The sequence below is a fragment of the Macrobrachium nipponense genome, chromosome 18, assembly GCF_015104395.2.
Source record: "Macrobrachium nipponense isolate FS-2020 chromosome 18, ASM1510439v2, whole genome shotgun sequence".
Lineage (NCBI taxonomy): Eukaryota > Metazoa > Arthropoda > Malacostraca > Decapoda > Palaemonidae > Macrobrachium > Macrobrachium nipponense.
In genome coordinates, this window is record NC_087211.1 from 22,449,885 (window position 1) to 22,470,266 (window position 20,382).

Here is a 20,382-nt window from a genome sequence, read left to right on the forward strand (position 1 = left end):
TTTTAACTTGACAGTCATTTCAATTTTCTCCTCGTCTGTCATTAATTGTAAGGGCCTTAGATGCTTAGACCCTTTGCATAAGCATCCTCATGGTGCCATAAGCACCTTTGTGGCGCCATAAGGTGCCTTATGGCGCAGATAACCGGAACTTGTCCCTTTATTGTGCCGTAAATTGCCAATTTATGGCACTAGACAAGCCCCATAAAAGCGGATTGCCAATAACCGAGTCCACCGATAACCGGGGACTGCCTGTAATAATAATAATAGACATTCTTCAGTACTGCAGATGTTATCAAAATGTGATATTTGATATATTTTTAGTTTTCCAAAATAATTCAGGAGTCAAAAATAGGAAAAAATTATTAATTTTATTTTTTAATCATGCAATAAGATTAATGTATAATTTTCTTATGTAACAACATAGAGAGAGAGAGAGAGAGAGAGAGAGAGAGAGAGAGAGAGAGAGAGAGAGAGAGAGAGAGAGAGAGAGAGAGAGTCAAACATCGGATTTCATATGCCCTGCTTTTTGTACTATTTGGTTTTCGTTGACTTTTTCCGACAAAATTTTGACTCAGGTTTCGTACATATCCTTGGATTTCATACACCGGCAAATGCTCCTTCCAAGGGCCACCACGAGACTAGGCCCCGTACCGGGTGCCCAAATAAAGCATCCCATGTTCTCCTGTGACCCTATTTCTTGGTGAATGAGCATCAACTCACAAGTTAGTATTCCACATCACGTGTTCCTAGTGTTTTGCTTTTTATTTGAGTGCAATTACTAATTTAAGCCATCATGGTGCCAAAGTACGAAAGTGGCATACAAGTGACTGATCTCGTTACTATTTACAGCAAGTCCATAGTATCAGCAATTGGCTTCATCCTAGTGAAGAAAAAAGAAATCAACTCAGTTGATGTTGAGAAAAGGGTAATGTCATTAACAAAACAGATCTCAACTGGTCTAAGATGCTGAGAAGCTGTTGTTGGTGTGGATCAAAGAAAAATAGTTAGTGGGATAGTGTGTCAGATGTGATAATTTGTGAAAAGGCAAGGATGTTGCATGCTGATCTCGGTAAGAATATGCTTACAAGTGCTGCTTAGTGATTTTAAGGCCAGCAAAGGCTGGTTTGAAAGGCTGAAGGATTCCTTCCCCAACAAGTCTCTTTTGGAGAAAAAAAGTGCCAAGGAGGACCTACATCATGCACGGAGGAAAGTGCATTGCTGGGAGACAAGCTTGTGAAGGATAGGCTAACTCTCTTGTTCTGTGGGAATGCCAGTGGGGTTTCAAATTGAAGCCCTTAATGGTGTATCACTCTGAAACTCCCCGAGTGTTCAAGAAAAACAATGTCATAAAAAATAACTTGCCTATGATGTGGGAGGCTGACAAAAAAGCATGGGTCTTGAGGCAAATTTTCTTGAGTGGGTCAATGAAGTGTTTGGCCCAAATGTAAAAAAATACCTCCAAGAAAATAAATTCCCACTCAAGTTCTCCCTAGAATTGGACAGTGCTCCTGCACATCCTCCTGGCTTGGAAGACAAGTTGTTAGATGAATTTAAATTCATTACAGTAAAGTTGTTGCCCCCCTAATACCACTCCTCGAATCCAGCCCATGGATCATTCCAAACTTCAAGAAACTGTACACCAAAGAACTGTTTCAAAGGTACTTTGAAGTGACCTCAGACACTGAATTGGAGAAAAGTGTGGGCAGAATGTTACCTCAAGAAGCATTTTGAATGATTTGAGGCTGACCCAGATGACCCTATGCCTGTTGTGGAATCTATTGTGTCTCTGGGAAAGTCCATGGGCTTAGATGTGAGTGGCGAGGATGTAGAAGAGTTAGTGGATGCCCACAGGCTAACCACTGAAGAGCTGCAAGACTTTCAGCTGGAATGGCAAAAGATGGCAGATGAAAAATCAGAAGAGGAGGAGGAGGAGGAGGAAGAGAGAGGGAATAATGTGCCAATTTCAATGATTAAGGACATGTTTGCAAAGTGGAGTGATGTAAAAAAAAGTTTGTGGAGAATTAGCATATCAACAAAGATGATGTAATCCATGTCTCCAACATGTTTAATGACAATGCCTTGTTTCACTTTTGGCAAATTTTAAAGAGACATCAGAAAGAAATAAAATGTCTCTGGAAAGTTTTGTTGTGTGACATTGGTCCAGTGACTCAAGCTGGCCCTATTCCCAAATATTTAGAGAGGAAGTAACTCCAGAAAGTGCTACTAAAAAGCAAAGAAAAGTAATCCCAGATAGGTACTTGATACCTAAAGTCTTTATGGAGGGGAATTCCCCTTCTAAACAATAACCTCTCCTTTTGCCTCTCTTCCTTTCTGTCTTCCATAAAGGTAAGAGTGATGTTAAATGTTTATTTATTCATTTCATTAGTCATTTATATTTATTTCTCATTGTTTTCTGTATGTAAAACTGTTTTTCTAAAAATTTATTTGTTCATACGCGAACAAACCTTCGGTTTTAACAATAGGATTATTTTTAGTGCTTAGCTGGATCCAGTTAAAAAACAGATGAAAGCAAGGAATCTTGTGATATCTGGCAATGCATACTTAGATTGGGTGAAGAGTGGTCAGTGGCCACTCACCTACGCCACCGCATCAGTATTTTCTTTAACCGCCTGGGCGAGAGTCGTGGTTAACCTCTCTTGGCCTTTACCCGGTTCATTGCCTGTTTCGATTATTTAGTGTGTGTGTGTTTGGCTGTTGTTATGGCTTCTTCTGGCCCTTCTCGGCCTCGTCAATGTGTGTGCCCCGGAATTCCAGGTTTTCTGTGTTCTCATTTTTTGTACCAACGTATCCTTGCACGGAATGCTGGGCATGGGCTAAAGAGCAGTGGAAGTCGTTTTGTAGCAAGAGAGATCGGAGGGTTTCGACTCTTCCTTCATGGGAAGGTTTTTCACCTCTTCCTGATGCTTCGTCTCCTGCAGTATTCAACCCCCATAGTAGTGTTGTTCCTGTGTCTCCTTCCTTTTCTTCCATCGATTCGTCGCTGGAAGTATCGGGAGGCCACCAGGCTGATGTTTGTAATGTTGCCCTTCTTCTTCAGGAGTTAATTTGATTCCCGGGAAGGGGGAGGCTTTTTCAACATTCTCACTTATTCCAGAGTCGGAGGCGTCCAAGATGGACGCGATTTGGAAGACGCTCGGGCTAGGGGGTCTCCCGTCCTTGGAGGGGTTGCTAGCGCACTTTATGGAAGCTCGCTAACCCCCTCCTCAGGCTGGCCAGGCCATCCCCCCTCCTCCCATTCTCGTCGGCTTGGGTAGCCGAGGTCAGCCATCTTGTATTGCTCCGCCAGTGTCTGCTGCCACTTCTTCAAGTCGTAGGGAAGCCGTGGCATCAGCCCCGTTGATGACGTCACGGGATTCTCGTTGTATATTCCTCTGCCAGTGGCATCTGGTTCCCCTTCACACCGAGGGGAATCTGTGACATCATCACCACTTGTGACATTACTCCCATCGATGACATCACTCCCAGTCGTCTCCTCTGCACTGCCTCTCTCAGCCATGACGTCACCCCTGCCGCCCAGTTCCCTACATCCTTCCATGTCATCGGAGCCTTCTCTTGCAGATCAGTCTGAGGTTATATGCCAGGCAGTACTTAAGAGGTTGGACTCGATTTTGGATGATAAGTTGGCTGCCTTGTCGGTTGGGAGGACTGGAAGGAAACGTGTTGCTTCATCCCCGCCTCCTGCGAAGAGATCGCATAAGAAGCCAGAGCTGTCTTCCTCTCCCTCTTCCCCCTCTACGCCACGTCGGCGTATCAAGTGTTGGAAGGCTAAGGACTTCGCTCTTTCTTCGCCCACGAGGGAGGAACAACGTGGATGTGTTCTCAAGAGTCTTGGTGTTTCGGAGAGTGTTAGTGTATCTTCCCTTGTGCAATCTGCAGTGGCTGCATCGTCCTCTGCATCAAATTGCGGGCGTGTTGCAACCTCTCCCATCCGCGCACATTGCGAGCATGTTGCAACCTCCCCTGTCCGTGCACATGATGCAAGTGCTCCTTCTTCTTCAAGGCCTATTCATTCCCATAAGTATATCAAGGTGCCTGTGAAGAGGTCGAAGGTGGTGAGTGCGGAGTTGGTGCAGCAGGAGTGTTTGCCTGCCCCTCTCACTGGTGCTTCCACGAGTTCGACTCTGGGGAATTCTCCTTCAATCTCGAGTGTTCGGGATTCCTCTCCAACTCACGTTCGTAAGTCTGCCACGCCCATGACCATTCATGGACATGTTAATAAGTCGTCTGTTGGAGGAGTAGGTAGTGATGTTCCTAGTGTTAGAGTGGACCCAGCCCAGACAGGTTAGTTGGCGTTTCGGGCTGTTTGGCTGCTGATCCTTCCGTTGATTTTAATGGGGAAGGTGCCTTAGAGGAGCCTACACATCCTTCTTGTCATCGGTCTCCGTTGCCAGAGCAGGAGGAGGGAGACACGCAAGAGTTTATTTCTTCCTTTTTGGAAGTTGTTGATCTCATTCGTGGGTTCAACAATTTGGAAAGTAGGACCCAGGCTTAGTCGTCTTACACTCCTTGCTTGGAAGCCTTGGTGGGAGCTACACATATCCAAAATCATCTCTTCAGCTTCCTTTGTCGGGGCACGTCCAGTCGGCCTTGCATAAAAACATCACTGTTTCAGACCGGGACGGTTCGCTTCGCTCTAGGGGCTCCATCCTTGTCTCCACAAGATGCCTCAGCATTGGAATCTACGGCAGCCTCCATGTTGCAGACAGTTTCTTGGCTGAACTTCTGGTCTGTGGTCATTGCCAAGATAGCTTCTGACAGGTCCCCGGAAGAGTTGGTGAGTGCATCCTTGCTTGCCAGTCTGTTGCAGTCCGGAGGCGAGGCATTTTCATATCTGGCTCACCTCAGTGTTAATTTATGGGCTAACCTTCTTCTGATTAGAAGAGACTCGGCTTTGTCTAGGATGGAGAGATCAGTTGACACAGAGTCTTTGCTGGCATTAAGGAATGGAGATCTGTTGGAGCCCCAGTTTTTGTTTCCTTGGACAGAGCTCGAGAATACGATAGACTGGCGCCGGGCTGACACCAAAGACAGACTGGTGCACCAGGCCGTGTCTAAGTCGGAGTCTCGTCCTCAGAGACATCCGGGTCCTCCTCCTCCCCCTGTCCAGCAGCAGCCAAGGAGATCGTCGCCTGGTAGGCCGTCGAGGAATTCGTGTTCGGCAGGGCCTTCCCATTCGACTCAGCCTAGGTCAGAGGATCAACACCCCTTTCGCTCTCATTCCTTTAAGCCAAGAAGGGGCCCAAGGGGCAGAGGTAAAGGGGGCCATTGGTAGGTTAGACGCCTCTCCCTATCCTGCGCCATGGGTGGGGGTGTGCCTGGCGGGCCATTGGGCCAAGTGGCAGAGTTATGGGGCGGAGAAGTGAGTGGTAGATGTCCTTTGGGTGGGATACCTACTGCCATTCGACTTCTCTCCTCCTCTGTCGGACAAGCCACAGCTCAGGAAGGCATATCCTCCAGATTCTCTGAAGTTCTTTGCTCTTCATGAGGAAGTGCAGAAGATGCTGGACAAGGATGCGATAGAGGAAGTGGTGCGTCCCTCTCCAGAGTTTTACAGTCACATCTTCTTGATGCCCAAGGCATCGGAAGGATGGAGACCTGTGATCGACTTATCCACCTTGAATCTCTTCATCAGGAAGACATGGTCCAAGATGGAGACCCCGCGTTCGGTGTTGGCAGCCGTAAGGGAAGGCGACTTCATGCTGTCGATAGACTTGAAGGACGCATACTTCCAAATCCCTGTTCATCCGAAGTCCAGGAAGTTCCTTCGCTTCTCTCTTGGGGACAAGGTCTTTGAGTTCAAAGTCTTGTGCTTCAGGCTGACAACAGCCCATCAAGTGTTCACAAGGGTTTTCTCTCTCGTGTCAAGTTGGGCCCCATACTCAGGGGATCTGTTTGCTGAGGTACCTTGACAATTGGTTGGTCTTGGCAGCTTCCAGGGAAAAGCTTCTGCAGGACAGGGATGGTCTTCTTCAGTTCTGTCTGGAACTGAGCATTGTAGTCAACCAGGAAAAGTTGAACCTCACCCAGTCAAAGGATTCTCTACCAGGGCATGGTCATCGATACGACAGTGACAAAAGTTTTCCCGTCGGATCAGAGATTGGAGAAGTTGCGGATGGTGGTGCACGACTTCCTGTCGGAACCACATCAGTCAGCTCATCAGTGGCAGGTTCTTCCAGGAGTGTTGTCTTCTCTGGAGAAGCTGGTCCCTCATGGGCGTCTTCATCTTCGGTCTCTGCAATGGAGACTGGGAGAATTCTGGTCTCCGGTGGGGACTCACACTGTTAGAGGTTCCTCTGTCTCTGGAAGTGAGAGAAGACCTTTGTTGGTGGTTGGACGACCAGAATCTTTTGAAGGGTGTCCCTCTGTGTTCTCTTCCATTGGACTTATTTCTGTTCTCAGACACCTCCCTTGCAGGTTAGGGGGCTCATTTAGGCGGCCTCATCGCTTCAGGCGTTTGGAGTTTGGAGGACAAGCAGCAACATATCAACGTCTTGGAGTTGAAGGCAGCCTTCCTGGGTCTGAAGGAGTTTTGGGAGAAGGTAGAAGGTCATTCTATCATTCTCATGTCGGACAACACCTCGGTGGTAGCCTATGTGAACAAACAAGGAGGCCTGGTTTCTCGTCAACCTCACGCTTTGACTGTCAAGGTTTACCAGTGGGTGGTCAGCAATTCGGTAGAGCTCTCAGCCAGGTATATCCCAGGCAAATGGAATGTGGTCGCAGACAAACTCATTTGTCAGGATCAGATCCTAGGGACAGAGTGGTCCCTTCATCAAGTGGTAGCAGACAAGCTTTTCCAGATTTGGGGGAGACCCATGCTGGACCTTTTTGCGACTTGCTTCAACAAGAAGCTGGAGATATTGTGAATGACGTGTCTATTCCTTAACCTCCCCGAAGGAAGAAGGATAGGTACAAGAGAAAGGAGGAGTCCAGCCAACTCACTCATTCTCTCATCCACACTAGTCTGAAACAGGTGAGTAAGGTAGTCATTCTGATAGTTTGGTCGCTTAATACACTACAAATATCAAACCCTTTATTTGATAGCATATGTTCCACTCCTTGGCAAGAAGTTGGGAGTAGTACAAACCCTGGTGTATTGGTTTGCTTTTGGACAGTCAAAGTTTCTCTTTGCTTCCCTATACAATGGTTCTCCCATCTATCATTGTACATCACTCAGGGTCTTAGAGGATAGATATAAATTTATCTAGCTTCTCAATGGGCTTCAGTCCCTTTCCAGAAGTCATTTCTTCTGGAAGCTGGACTGGTGGGTAGGCCCCCAGCCGGTTTAGGATATCTTGTACCTCCCTCCAAGTATGAGTCTGTCCTATTGTTAAGACCGAAGGTTTGTTCACATATGAACAAATGACAAATTTTCTAAGACAATTTGTATTTTGCATAGCTACAAACCTGAGGTCTTAACATTATACTGCCCGCATCTAGCCACCCCTGGTATGTTTTACATCCTGAGTTGGGAAAGACTGACGCGGTGGCGTAGGTGAGTGGCCCTTGACCACACTTCACCCGATCTACGGATGCGTTACCAGATATCACAAGATTCCTTGCTTTCATCTGTTTTTTAATTGGATCCAGCTAAGTGCTAGAAATTATCCTATTGTTAAGACCTCTGGTTTGTAGCTATGAAAAATACAAATTGTCTTAGAACATTTGTAATTTTTTGTTAATATTTGTGGGTGTCTGGAAAGCATTTATTATATTTACATCATTCCTTATGGGAATTATTGCCTTGGATTTCGTACGTTTAGGACTTCATCAGACGTTCTGGAACAGATTATGCACAAAAACTGAGGTTCCACTGTAAATGTTATTTTATGTTTGAAGTCGCTCCATAAATTTTAGGCTTTTCTTATTCATGCAAACAAGCTATCACTTAAAGTTTCTTTATCTCGATTGTGGGGGGTAACAAGACAACAAAAATAAGAATGTATTTTTGCAGACAATTAGGGCATTTTGACATCAGTCATAAATTAAACAAACTGCTTCTATATAATATTGAGGAAAATGTATTCTAAATGCATGCTAATGGAGAGGAAGGTGATAATCAAGATGTGAAAGATATTGTAGTGATTAATTTGTGGTATTGTGATCGTGCTTTTGTCATTGTTCTCAAGTTTACTAGAGATGGTAAGGGAAGAGATTAAGGAGTTAGACATGCGATGACTTCTTTTTATTCTTCTGACATGTGCACCACATGCATTGCTTTTTGCCTTTTACTCTTTATCAGTCTCTCTAGTCTCTTGCCACTTATCTGACTAAGTTTGGTCATTTTAACACTTGGTGTCGCTTACAGTTCTGAAATTACTTTCAAAATATTAAGAAAATATACTACAGGTTTGTCATTACTTTTAACGCAGTATTTTCATTTTCATGACTTTTAGAAGATATGCCTTCTAATGCAGCCTAAATAATTTAGAAGATTTTTTTAAACAATTACGTTTGTTCCAATGTTTTTTTTTTCAACTTAAATTTCTCTGTTTTTTTTTTTTTTTTTTTTTTTTTTTTTTTTTTTTATGAAATCACAATATTATTATGGAGAGCTTTTCTTTGTAGATCAGTCTTGAGCACACACAGATATGGTTCTCTTTAAAACTGTTTTTGCAATATGTTGTATATGCAAATACAGGGGCGGCTCGTGTATAGGCACTGTGGAACTGCAGCACCCCCTGGTTGTCACTAAATTTATTAATAAATATGCAGTGTAATTTTGTTTTTCTTTAATACTTATACATAATATTTAATATTAAAATAAATCATTCACAATGTCAGTGGTCATCGTCATCCATCTCATTTTTGAAGAAACTACAAAAATGCTTGTATGGAACTGTGTGCTTCATAGTTCTAGTGACTCGTTGTTTGGTTGTTCTGCACATGCGCACATGTCTTAAGGGAGGGAAGAATCAGGCGCACAGTGGAGAAAAGCACTGCCACTCACCCAGTTCCGTGTTTATGTTTTGTATCAGTGTGTGATGATTTCATTTGAGAAAAATTTAATCACCTGTCATCCAGAAATCAAGGCAAAAGTTATTAACCTTCTAGCTCAAAATAAAACAAGAAGAATGGATTTCATTTTTAAATTTGAATGTAACAAAAATAAATTTGTTTCAGGCTTTTCATTGTGTGTGTGTATGTATTTTGTTTTGCTCAATATTAAGATAATACCTAAAAATCTTCTGAAGGAGCAGCCTCATTGATTTAAGTATGAGTACCACTTAGTGTTAAGAAAAAATGGCTCAATAAATTTAAGGTACCTAGTGGACATACTTTATCAGTAATCAAAAATTTAATGACTCATGTTAACTTGGCATGGCAAGATTGAAGATATACTGTCAGTTTCGTAAATACTCTTGAATGACTTTTTCGTTGACGATGAGGGTGGTTATTCCTGTATTCAGTGGGATGATCATTAAAGAACATCAATAATTTAAAGATTACTTTCAGCAGCAACCATACAGTTGAGTCAGGATTACTTTCATCTTTCCACTGTATGTTTAGTATTTGACACAAGTAAATTATGGGTTGCACTTAACTATGTATGTGTGTGCTTTTTTAAATATTTTTTCATCTTGTTCATACAGTCTATGTTTACAGTGCTTGAGTTCTTGCTTCGCTATATAGATTAACAAATCCTCAAAAATAGCTGTAAAATGAAAGTTCATCTATGCTTGAGCACTTTCCTACTAAATATACTGGAGTTCTAGTTAATTGCTCATTTTTCGTTTCTCAAGAATACTGAATTTAGTATTTGCAAGATTCTTAGTGACATAAGGGTATACATACTACATATTAAATATTGAAAGTCTTAGATGTATGTATTTTTTATTGATTATGTTGTGTTTTGAAGTGTTCCATTTAATATAAAACTAATTTGAAGACCTTATATGTTTTTGAACACTTGTTTTTGTGATACTGTGTGGATTCTTGGAGTTTTTATTTCATAACGTGTATTATCAGGAAAGACAAGAAGCTATCAAGAACATGAGACTAGAAATAGAAGTGCTGGAGAAACAGGATCAAGAAAAACAATTAGTTGAAGAAAGAGATATGAGAGAAGCCCGTGCCAAATTACAGCTGAAGGAAGGATGGGATAAACAATTAAGGTAAGTTGTGCTGTAACACTAATGGTATGTTCTAATGCAACACTAACGAGTCTTAAATTTATGCTGGCGTGTCTGGGTAGAGTATGAAAGAAATGTGTTAGTATGAAAGAACATGTGTGAGAAGTATATTCATGAAAGGAATTTTTTTAGTACCAAGTATGACCTAAAATTTCATGACTGAAGTACATTGGGAAGATCTTATTGCAAGTGAGACAGCAGCAGAGAGATGTGGTGGTACAAAGCCTGAATTAAGACCAAGATGATTTAGGGATCTGGTAGGAAGGGAAGGGAAGAAATCAAAGAAGTAGTGGATGCAGAATTAGTTGGTTATTGAAATAGGTAGAGCCAGAATATCCTGGAATTACAAGGGTAGAGGTCCCTCTAAGATAATAACAGGAGTGCATCAATTAATTATCTAATCTATTCTGTATCTGCTCACCAGTGGTACTGTTCTCAAACTCATCAATCTTACAGGTGAAGAAGTTTGTGAAGTGGATGCTGTTGACCCTTAATAGTCAAATTTTCCATCCATTTGATAGGTACAGATACACAATCCTTTATCTGAAGTCCTTGAGGCCAGATGTGTTTCAAGTTTTGGAGTTTTTCAAATTTTGGGAACCGTGGGGTCAAGAGCATAATCTAACATCATTACTGCAGCAAAAACATTTTTTTCCCTTTCATGTTTTTACATTATACTAGTTATTTATTCATTATAGCTTATTTTTATTAATAATGTTTAAATGAATGTGAGCTAATTGAGATCGTCATTAATAAAATAGTTTGACAATTAAGACCATATATTCACTAACACATATTTTCAACAAAAACAATCTGTAAAATGCAAAAATATACATAATCAAAATAACTGTAATTCAACTTGTGAATTTTAATGACAAATAAGACTTTAAATTACATTTCATAATATCAGTCTTGGAGAGGATTCTTCTTTAAATTGTTACTTACTAAATTCTTCATCAGTTTGCAGTTGTACATTTGAGGACAGTCCAGGAACAGGATTCGCGAGTGATGACACAGTGTGTGGATTTTTCATACCACTATATTAAAGTAAAAATTATTATTAGATTTTTGTTTTCATGAAATAAATATAAAAAGCAAATTATTAAGGGGTTTTGACAAAGGAAAAATCTATCTCTGGGGGAGACCTGTGTTGCCCGGTGAAAAATCCCTGTAGCTCATTTTTCAAGTATAAATAAACTCTAGATATACCAGAGAAAAAGCTAGCATGGTATGCTGAAGTTACTACCCTCAGCGCGATCACCCCAAAGGGTGTCGGTATAAGTAAAGTGGTGTTGTGGAAACCACAATACACAGAGCCTTCGCCACTTAGAAGATTCCTCCCCAAAATCCCCTTCCGCGGTGGGAGCCGTCACAACGAAACCCACCGCCAACTCCTCTCGCCACTACTACTAATACCCATGCGCTCTTCCTCTCATTCCTGGAGTAGTCCTTTTTTGCTTGGATTAACCAGGGTAGGGAATGTAAAAAAAAGGGTTGGGTTCACTGGGTGACACAGGTCTTCCCCCAGAAATAGATTTTTCCTTTGTCAAAATCCCTTTTCTGGGTTCGACTTGTGTCAGCCAGTGAAAACATAACAGAGAATTATATCCAAGCTTAACAGATATGTTCTCAAAAGAGGGAGTTAATAAAACCCGAAGTAAGATTAAATAGAATTATTTACTGCTAAGGTTGTATAAAAATAGAATTACTTATGAACTACTAGTTAAACCTTAATTAGTCCTTAGCCTACTTAAACTAACATCATAGTATATGTACTATGAAATTATAATAAGCGTGTGAATTGAAATACACTTCAATTCAAGCAGGACACAATTGGTATGGCCAATAAGGCACTATCAAATAACTATTTACACTATATACAAGCTCCGGTGACGGGATGAACAAATCTAACCCGGCCCGGAGAAGAGGATGGGGGGGAGTAGGAGCGAGTCATGTAGGTAGGAGAGAGTGAAAGGGAAAGAATAACAGAGGTGAAAGGTAGGATGTCAGCCCCGTTCTTTGGGGAGGACTATGCTTCCTGCCGCCACAGTTGGGAATTTAAGGGCCTGTAGGTTTTTCAAATAGTGGCGTTTAAAAACTGCCGGAGATTTCCAACCTGTATGCTTCTTCAGGTCCTCAAAGTTCATGTTTTGAAAGTAATTAATGGATGTGGCAACTGCCTGGATGTCATGGACATGTGGGACTGAGTCAGGATTTGCTTGTTTAACCCTTAAACGCCGACTGGACGTATTTTACGTCGACTTTTTTTGTCTCTCGGGTACCAACTGGATGTATTTTACGTCAACATACAAAAGTTTTTTTTTTAAATTCGTGGAAAAATACTTTTAGGCCTACCAGCCGAAAACTCTTGAATCACGCTCCTTTGGGGATGCTGGGAGTTCACGGATCAAGGTGTTGTTTTGTTTACAATCGTTACGCAGGTGCGCAAGCGCGAATTTCTTTCTTGCCGCACTAAAAAGTATCTGTGACTCATCTCGGAAATTATTTCGTCACTTTGACATAATTTTTGTACCATTTTAAATTAGCCGTTACATGGAGTATTATATATGAAAATGTGTGCATTTTTATGTAGAATACAACAAAAAAAATACTCATGATTGTAGCTTTTATCAGTTTTGAGATATTTTCATATAAATATCGATAAGTGCCAAAATTTCAACCTTCAGTCAAATTTGACTCTACTGAAATGGTCGAAAAATGCAATTGTAAGCTAAAACTCTTATATTTTAGTAATATTCAATCATTTCCCTTCATTTTGCAACTAATTGGAAGTCTCTAGCACAAAATTTCGATTTATGGTGAATTTATGAAAAAACTTTTTCCTTACGTCCGCGCAGTAACTCTTCCGAAAAAAATCATACATGCGATTGTGGTAATGTTTGCACCATTTTAAAATTAGCCGTTACATAAAGTTTTATATATGGAAATGTGCGCAGTTTCATGCACAATACAACTAAAAACAACCCATGGTTGTAGCTTTTATCAATTTTGAAATATTTTCATATAAAAAATGATAAGTGACAAATTTTCAACCTTCGGTCAACTTTGACTCTACCGAAATGGTCGAAAACGCAATTATTGTAAGCTAAAAACGCTTATATTTTAGTAATATTCAATCATTTACCTTCATTTTGCAACAAATTGGAAGTCTCTAGCACAATATTTCGATTTATGGTGAATTTATGAAAAAAATAACATTTTCTTTACGTCTGCGCAGTAACTCTTCCGAAAAAATCATACGTGCGATTGTGGTAATGTTTGCACCATTTTAAATTAGCTGTTACATAAAGTGTTATATATGAAAATGTGCGCAATTTTATGTAGAATACAAAAAAAATAATTGAAGGTTGTAGCTTTTCTCATTTTCGAAATATTTGCATATAAATCACGATAAATAGAAAAAAAACCACGTTCGGTCAACTTTGACTCTACCGAAATGGTCGAAAAACGCAATTGTAAGCTAAAACTCTTACAGTCTAGTAATATTCAGTCATTTATCTTCATCTTGAAACAAATTCGAAGTCTCTAGCACAATATTTAGATTTATGGTGAATTTAAAAAAAAACATTCCTTCCCTCCGCGCGTGGATTCTTCGCCACAAATCTCCGAAATGCGTACGTCCCATTCTCGGAATATTTGCTCCGTTTCATATTAGGCATTTCATAGAGTTTTATATATGAAAATGTGCGCAATTTCATGTAGAATAAAACAAAAAATATTTGAAGGTTGTAGCTTTTCTAATTTCCGAAATAATTGCATATAAAAAAATATATATAAAAAATTCGACATTCAGTCAACTTTAAGTCGTCAGATATGGTCGAAAACTGCAATTGTAAGCTAATACTCTTACAGTATAGTAATATTCAATCATTTGTCTTCATTTTGAAAGAAATTGGAAGTCTCTAGGACAATATTTAGATTTATGGTGAATTTTTGAATAAAATATTTGTTTACATCCACACGTTATGAATTCATGCATTATTTTGTGATAATATTTTCTCTGTGTTGCTTTTATCGTTTTACAATGTGTTATATACCAAAATGATGGCAATTTAGTGTACATTACAACGAAAAAAAAGTAACTTGTTACCTTTAACCGTTTTGCGCACAGCGCGATTTGAATACAATTATATATGAAATTTCGTTTTTGCGCTATCATATATCGCATTATTTATATAAGATAATTATAATTTTTTTCATTTCTGATGGTTGCATAATAAACTTCAGCCAATGACAAAAAAAGGAGCCAAAAATGAACTCTTAATCTTGAAAACTAAGCGCACTGTGAATTTTTGAAAAAAATATTTTTTCCGCTTCCGCACTCACTCCGAAACACTTCCGGCACACGGGAGACAATTTTTATTTTACCGCTTCGGCGTTTAATGGTTAATGAAGTAAAGAATTTGTTGCCTAATGCCTTTTAAGGTGATTGTACCACCTTTCTCTCTAACAAACAGAGGGCCTGAAGTTATTTGTGAAGTCCTGGTCAGGAATGTTTTAAGGGTATGGACAGGACATAAAGAACTATCTTCCACAAGAGGAAGGATCTTCCAAGGAGTCCACCTATTTTGTGGGTCCTCGTTTTTGGCTAAAAACTGCCTGTCTGGTGAAAGAAGGACTTCGCCTGACGGGAGGAACTCGACATGGCCTGGGTTTCTGGAGAGAGCTGATAGTTCAGATATTCTAGCTCCTGATGCCAGTGCTACTAGAAACAGTGTCTTCCTCAATAGAGTTGAGAAGGAGCATGAATCATTATTTGAGTCTGAAGCCAGTTTAAGTACGTCATTTAAGAACTAAGAAACCGACTGAGGGCGGTCTATTTGTCTCAAATGGGTGCATGCTTTTGGGATAGAAGAAATGTAAGCGTCTGAAAGATTAATATTAAAGCCTATTTGGAAGATTTTCCTTAGGGCTGATTTCAATGTGGTAATAGTACTGGCAGGTAGACCCTTCTCAAACAATGACCTAAAGAAGGAGATTGCCAAATTTGTAGTCATTTCGTGAATGTTTGAATCCTTTAGAAACTTGGCCAGTTTCTTTACTGCTGAATCATATTGCCTAATTGTGGACTCTCTTTTATCAGATTCTATAAATAGAATGTTCAGAGGATCTATACTTGCATCTTTCTGAGCTGCAAATTTCATGAAGTCCATAAAGTTAGGGCATTCAGAATTCTTGAGGAAGCTGACACAGTCTGAGTTTGTACTATTTGCGTCAGCTCCGGGGTCGGTATCAGTTGGGGACTGAGTTTCAATTCTATGAGAAGTGGAAACCAGTTGCTCTTCGGCCAGTTGGGAGCTATCAGAGCTATTTTCACTTTGAAAGATCTTAGCTTGTGTAGCACTTTTAAGAGAAGGTTCACTGGCGGAAAGAGATAAATCCTCTGCCAGTTGTTCCAATCTAGTGACATTGCATCGGTTGCGAAAGCTCGACTGTCCAGGTTGGGAGCCACATAACAAGGTAGTTTGTGATTGGCTTCCGTGGCAAATAGGTCCACTTGGAGGTCCGGAATCTGATTTGCAATCTAATTGAAGGATTTGCTGTCTAGAGACCATTCTGATTCCAGAGGAGTTGTCCTGGATAGGGAGTCCGCTATCACATTCCTCACTCCGGCTAGATGAACTGCTGACAGATGCCATTGATTCCTTTCCACCAACAAGAATATTGCTATTAACATATGATTCAATTTGTTGGACCTGGAGCCTCTCCTGTTTATGCAGTGTACCACTATGAGACTGTCCGAAACTATCCTCATGTGAATCTGTTTGGCCGGAGACAGGCGTTTCAGGGTCAAGAAGACTGCCATTGCCTCCAGGATATTGATATGGAACTGGCGGAATGTCTCTGACCATGTTCCTTGAACTTTTTTGTGTGGCGAGTACCCTCCCCAACCGCTCAGAGAAGCGTGTGTGTGGATGGTTAGTGATGGCGGAGGGAACTGCAGAGGTACTGATTTGGACAGGTTCCGGCATTCCATCCAAGGCCGGAGCCTCTTTTTTATAATCGGAGGGATAACCGAAACCTTGTCCCTGAGTTTGTTGTTGGCTCTTGACCTCAAGACTTGATTGATGTCTTTCAGCCTGGCTTTTAGCAGGACGTCTGTGACAGATGCGAACTGAAGCGAGCCTAGAATCCTTTCTTGGGCTCGCCGAGAAGCTCGCTTGTTCTTTAGAAAGTACTTTGTAGCCTTTGCTATTTCTTTGGCCTTTTTGGGCGGGAGAGATAGCTTGTGTTTGTTCAGGTTCCACTGAATTCCCAACCATTGGAATTTGGAAGCTGGGGTTAACCTGGATTTGTCTCTGTTTACTTGGAAGCCTAGGAATTCCAGAAATTCTAGTACCTTGGCAGTTGATTCGTGGCACTCTGTCACGCTGGTTGCCCAAATCAGCCAGTCGTCCAAGTAGGCTACCAGCATAATACCTTTCTTTCTCAGTTCCTGAACTATCGTTTCTCCTAGTTAGGTAAATAACCTGGGCGCAATGTTGAGTCCGAAGGGCATGACCTTGAATGAGTAGGCTTGTTTGCCTAGTTTGAATCCCAGGAACGGGGAGAAGTTCCTGGCTATTGGAACGTGATAGTATGCGTCTGTAAGATCTATAGAGGTGGTGACGGCCCCACGGGGAAGAAAGATCTGTACCTGCGAGATCGTCAGCATGTGGAACTTGTCGTAGTGAATGTAAGAGTTGAGGCGCGACAAGTCTAGTATCACTCTTCTCTTATCTGAGACCTTCTTTGGGACACTGAACAACCGTCCCTGTAATCTCAGGTTCTTCACCTTCCTTATGGCTCTCTTTTGGAGGAGATCTTTGGTGTAGTCCAAAAGGTCCGCCGTGGGTTTCTGGTAGAAACTGACTGGATGAGAAGGGCCCTTCTCCCATTTCCAGCCTAGGCCTTTCGAGACTATACTGTGGGCCCATGGACTGAAGGTCCAACGGTCCCGGAATAGGTATAGCCTCCCTCCTACCTGAGATCTCTCACGGGTTGGCAGCAGGTCTGGTGCCTCTACTTCCCCTGAAGCCCCTGCCTCTGGAACCAGTACGTAACCGTGAGCCGCCCCTGGCTCGGCTACTTCCAGCATGCCTGTTGTATGAGCGAAAGAGATCTTTCACTTCATAGGTTGGGTTGAAGGCTGGGGATGGTACCATTGCCGTGGAAGTAGAGGGTTGAGGAGGTGTGGGGGTTTGTACTAGCACAAACTGTTGGGGAGGAGCCTTAGAAGTAGAAGGCTTCCCCACCTGTGACACCGGTACCGCCTGCATAAAAGTTTGCGGTCGGGCTGTCTGGTATGGGTTATACCGTCTTGCCTTCTTTTTGGCCTTACCCTGCTGAGAGGATCCTTCAAACTGACGTTTGAAGGGGAGACCCCATCGGACTCTTAGGCTCTGGTTGGCCCTGGAGGCTTCATGTAGGATGTTAACCTCTTCCTTAGGGAAGAGGTTATCTCCCCAGATTGATGACTTAATCAATATGTTGGGCTTATGTTTTGATGGAAGCCCCAGCCAGAACGTGCTTTCTACAAGCCCTTCTGGCTATAACAAAGTCGTACAGATCCGCTTGAAAGGTCTGTAGCAGACCTTTTGCCAGGACTCTGAAGACTTGCTCCTCTTCATATGTGGAGGCTACTAGCTCCGCCGCTGTGACGGAGTTGATGGATCTGGATAACCTGGTCCTAGCCTCGAACTCCGTCTTCACCAAGTGATCCGAAATTCTTGGCAGCCTTTCAGAGAAAAGGTCGGAGGCGCAATCTGGTTCTAGCTTACCTGCGGTAAATGTGGCCAGAGCGTCCGTCCAAAAGTCTGCTCCGGTAGGTAGCAAGAGGGAGGTAGCCTCTGTCTCTCCGAGTATTGGCAACGGCTTGTCCTCTGTTGCTGCTTGTAAGTTAGCTCCGCCACCTTGGAGGTACAGGGTGACGGAACACCATTTGGGGTCACGAAAATCGTGTATTATCCCTTGTGGGGTGTCAACTTTAGTGTTGACGCAACCCCAATCAGTGAGAGATCGAACCCAAGTCGCTTGGGCCTGTTCCCTAGGAAAGATAATTGTTTCCTTAGGGACCTTATCGACCCTAACAAGCTCATGTTTTGCTAACCTCACGAAACCAGGGAAGGGAAATTGAAGCCCGGGTGGGAAGAACTCAAAGTCTTCGATAGGCCGGGTCCCGCATCCTTCAATTGTCAACTTTCCGTCGGAGAACGGGGCATGCAGAGCCTGTCTCCACGGGTTCTCCTTATCAAATGCAGGAAGTTTAGATGCGTCCGACATTACCATAGACAAGGCCGGAGCTCCGGAGTGGAGAAGTCCGGAAAGCATCTCCTCCAGCGGTCTAATCCTTTCCGTCAGTGACGAGAAAGCCTGGCCGGAGGGGTCTGGTGACGAGGAGAGACGTGCAGCCTCTAGCCTCTGGTCTATAACTCCAGGAGAAGGCTACTGAAGGCATCAGGATCAAACCTGTGCTCCGCCGCCATATGAACAGGAGTCAATCCTGCCCCCGTAGCAGAGGAAGGGTTCATGGCAGCAGGTGATGGGCTGGAGGATGTCGACGGCTGGGGGGCCGAGGACAACTCCTTCGCCGCTGACGGAGCTGGTTTGGAGGCCTTCTTTAGAGTCTTAGGTCTCACAGACTTGACTGTCAGGGCGACAGAAAGCGCTCCTGCTAGATTAGGAGAGGGCCCTGAGAAGCCCCTGAAGGAAGAAGAGGAAGGAGGAGTAGGGCTAAATATGAGACTCTGCTCACTTACCTCCCCACCTTACTGATTGTCCATGGCCATGGGTTCGGTATGAATGTTCATCGCCACCACATCCTCCATAAGGTCCTCCTGCTCCTCAGACCCTGGCATTGTCGCAACTCGAATGGCTTCGATGAGGGGTTCGGCAACTTCCGCTGGCACGGCCGTTGTTGCTGTGGCTCCCGAAAAAAGCAGGGAGCACAACCTAGTGTCCAGCACATATGGCTGTCCTTTGGGCGCGTTTTTGCCGAACCCCAAGACCCACTTTCGGAGAGCTACCCTTGCTTCGTGGTGGGTAGCCGGATCCGCCTGTAAGAGAAAACTCGGGTTAGAGTTTCATCTGGAAGGAAGAATTATATTAAATATATAATTTTAATGTATAAACGTATATCAAGCATATAACACCTTTTGGTTATAAAGTAATGCATAATCGCAAGTCAATCGTATAACATCTTTTATTTAAGTGTTACGTACCTGCTCTTCAGACAAGGTTAGCACCATGTCGTAACAAACGGTGCAGGCGTCAGAATGCCAGACCACGTAGTTGTCAAAGGGAACCGGGCAGTTAGCATACAAGCGACAAACTACGTGGCCGTACGAGTTGCCCAGCGAAGTGTGGCAACCCTCCGCCTGACCACGGACCATCTGTAATAGAAAGTGTACATGAGTCCCGAGCTTCGAGACGGGGATAACTCCGAAGAGTACATGCACCTTATTCTAGTAGTTAAGCTTAAATCTATACCTGATAAAAGCCTACACTTTAATACGTATGGTCTAATCTCATTCCTATCCCTGGAGAATGTTTGGTTCGTTATTGTAAAACCTGCCATCCGCTAATGCCGGAAGGATAGGACAAATCCTACTACCTCCTATAATTATCTTGTTCGGCGTATACGGCGGAGACAGATGGCTATGGATACCGTAGACGAACATGTTATTCTCCTTCTGTGCAGGAGCTTAGAAAGGAATGAAATTGAGATTTGGCCATACTAGAATTAGTTATTAGACAGCAAGTGTGAAGTTCTTCACACTACCGGTCCCTTACGAGACCGGAGCTGTAAGTAGTACTATCGCTGGAGCTCCGTCTAGGAAACAAGTCGGTTCCTTGTCCCCTGCTTATGCCAGAAGGAGCGGAGGGGTGAAGCTATAGACCGGAGGGGGCCGTTAGCTATATAGTAGGAGGATTGTTTCATCCCCTACCTCCACTCTTACCGGAGCGGCGGAGCTACAGAGAACGAGACGTTTCATACCGAAGTTACTTTCACGCAACATTCGGCGTTCCCGAACGACTGTTGTGGTGGTAGACCACTGGGTCGCCGGAGCTGTACATGGAGCATATTGGGTCAAGTCTACATATGGTAACTCTCCCTCCCTCCCCACCTTGTAGAAGGAGGGGGAGGGGGGGGAAAGGGATAGTATGCATGGCCGGTCGTGAACACCTGGTTCCCACTCGAACAGAGGTGGAACCAATCTAGGCTATA

The 20,382-nt window shown here is 42.8% G+C and overlaps 1 protein-coding gene across 3 annotated transcripts in view; it reads left to right on the forward strand.

The window, feature by feature from the left end:
• Positions 1-20,382, forward strand: part of LOC135196922 (meiosis-specific nuclear structural protein 1-like) — a 508,419-nt gene that overhangs the window by 205,855 nt on the left and 282,182 nt on the right. For all 3 annotated transcript variants that reach the window (XM_064223758.1, XM_064223759.1, XM_064223757.1), the window contains exon 7: positions 9,991-10,136. In XM_064223758.1, coding sequence (XP_064079828.1) covers positions 9,991-10,136 — 146 coding nt within the window. The remainder of the gene's footprint in view (positions 1-9,990; positions 10,137-20,382) is intronic.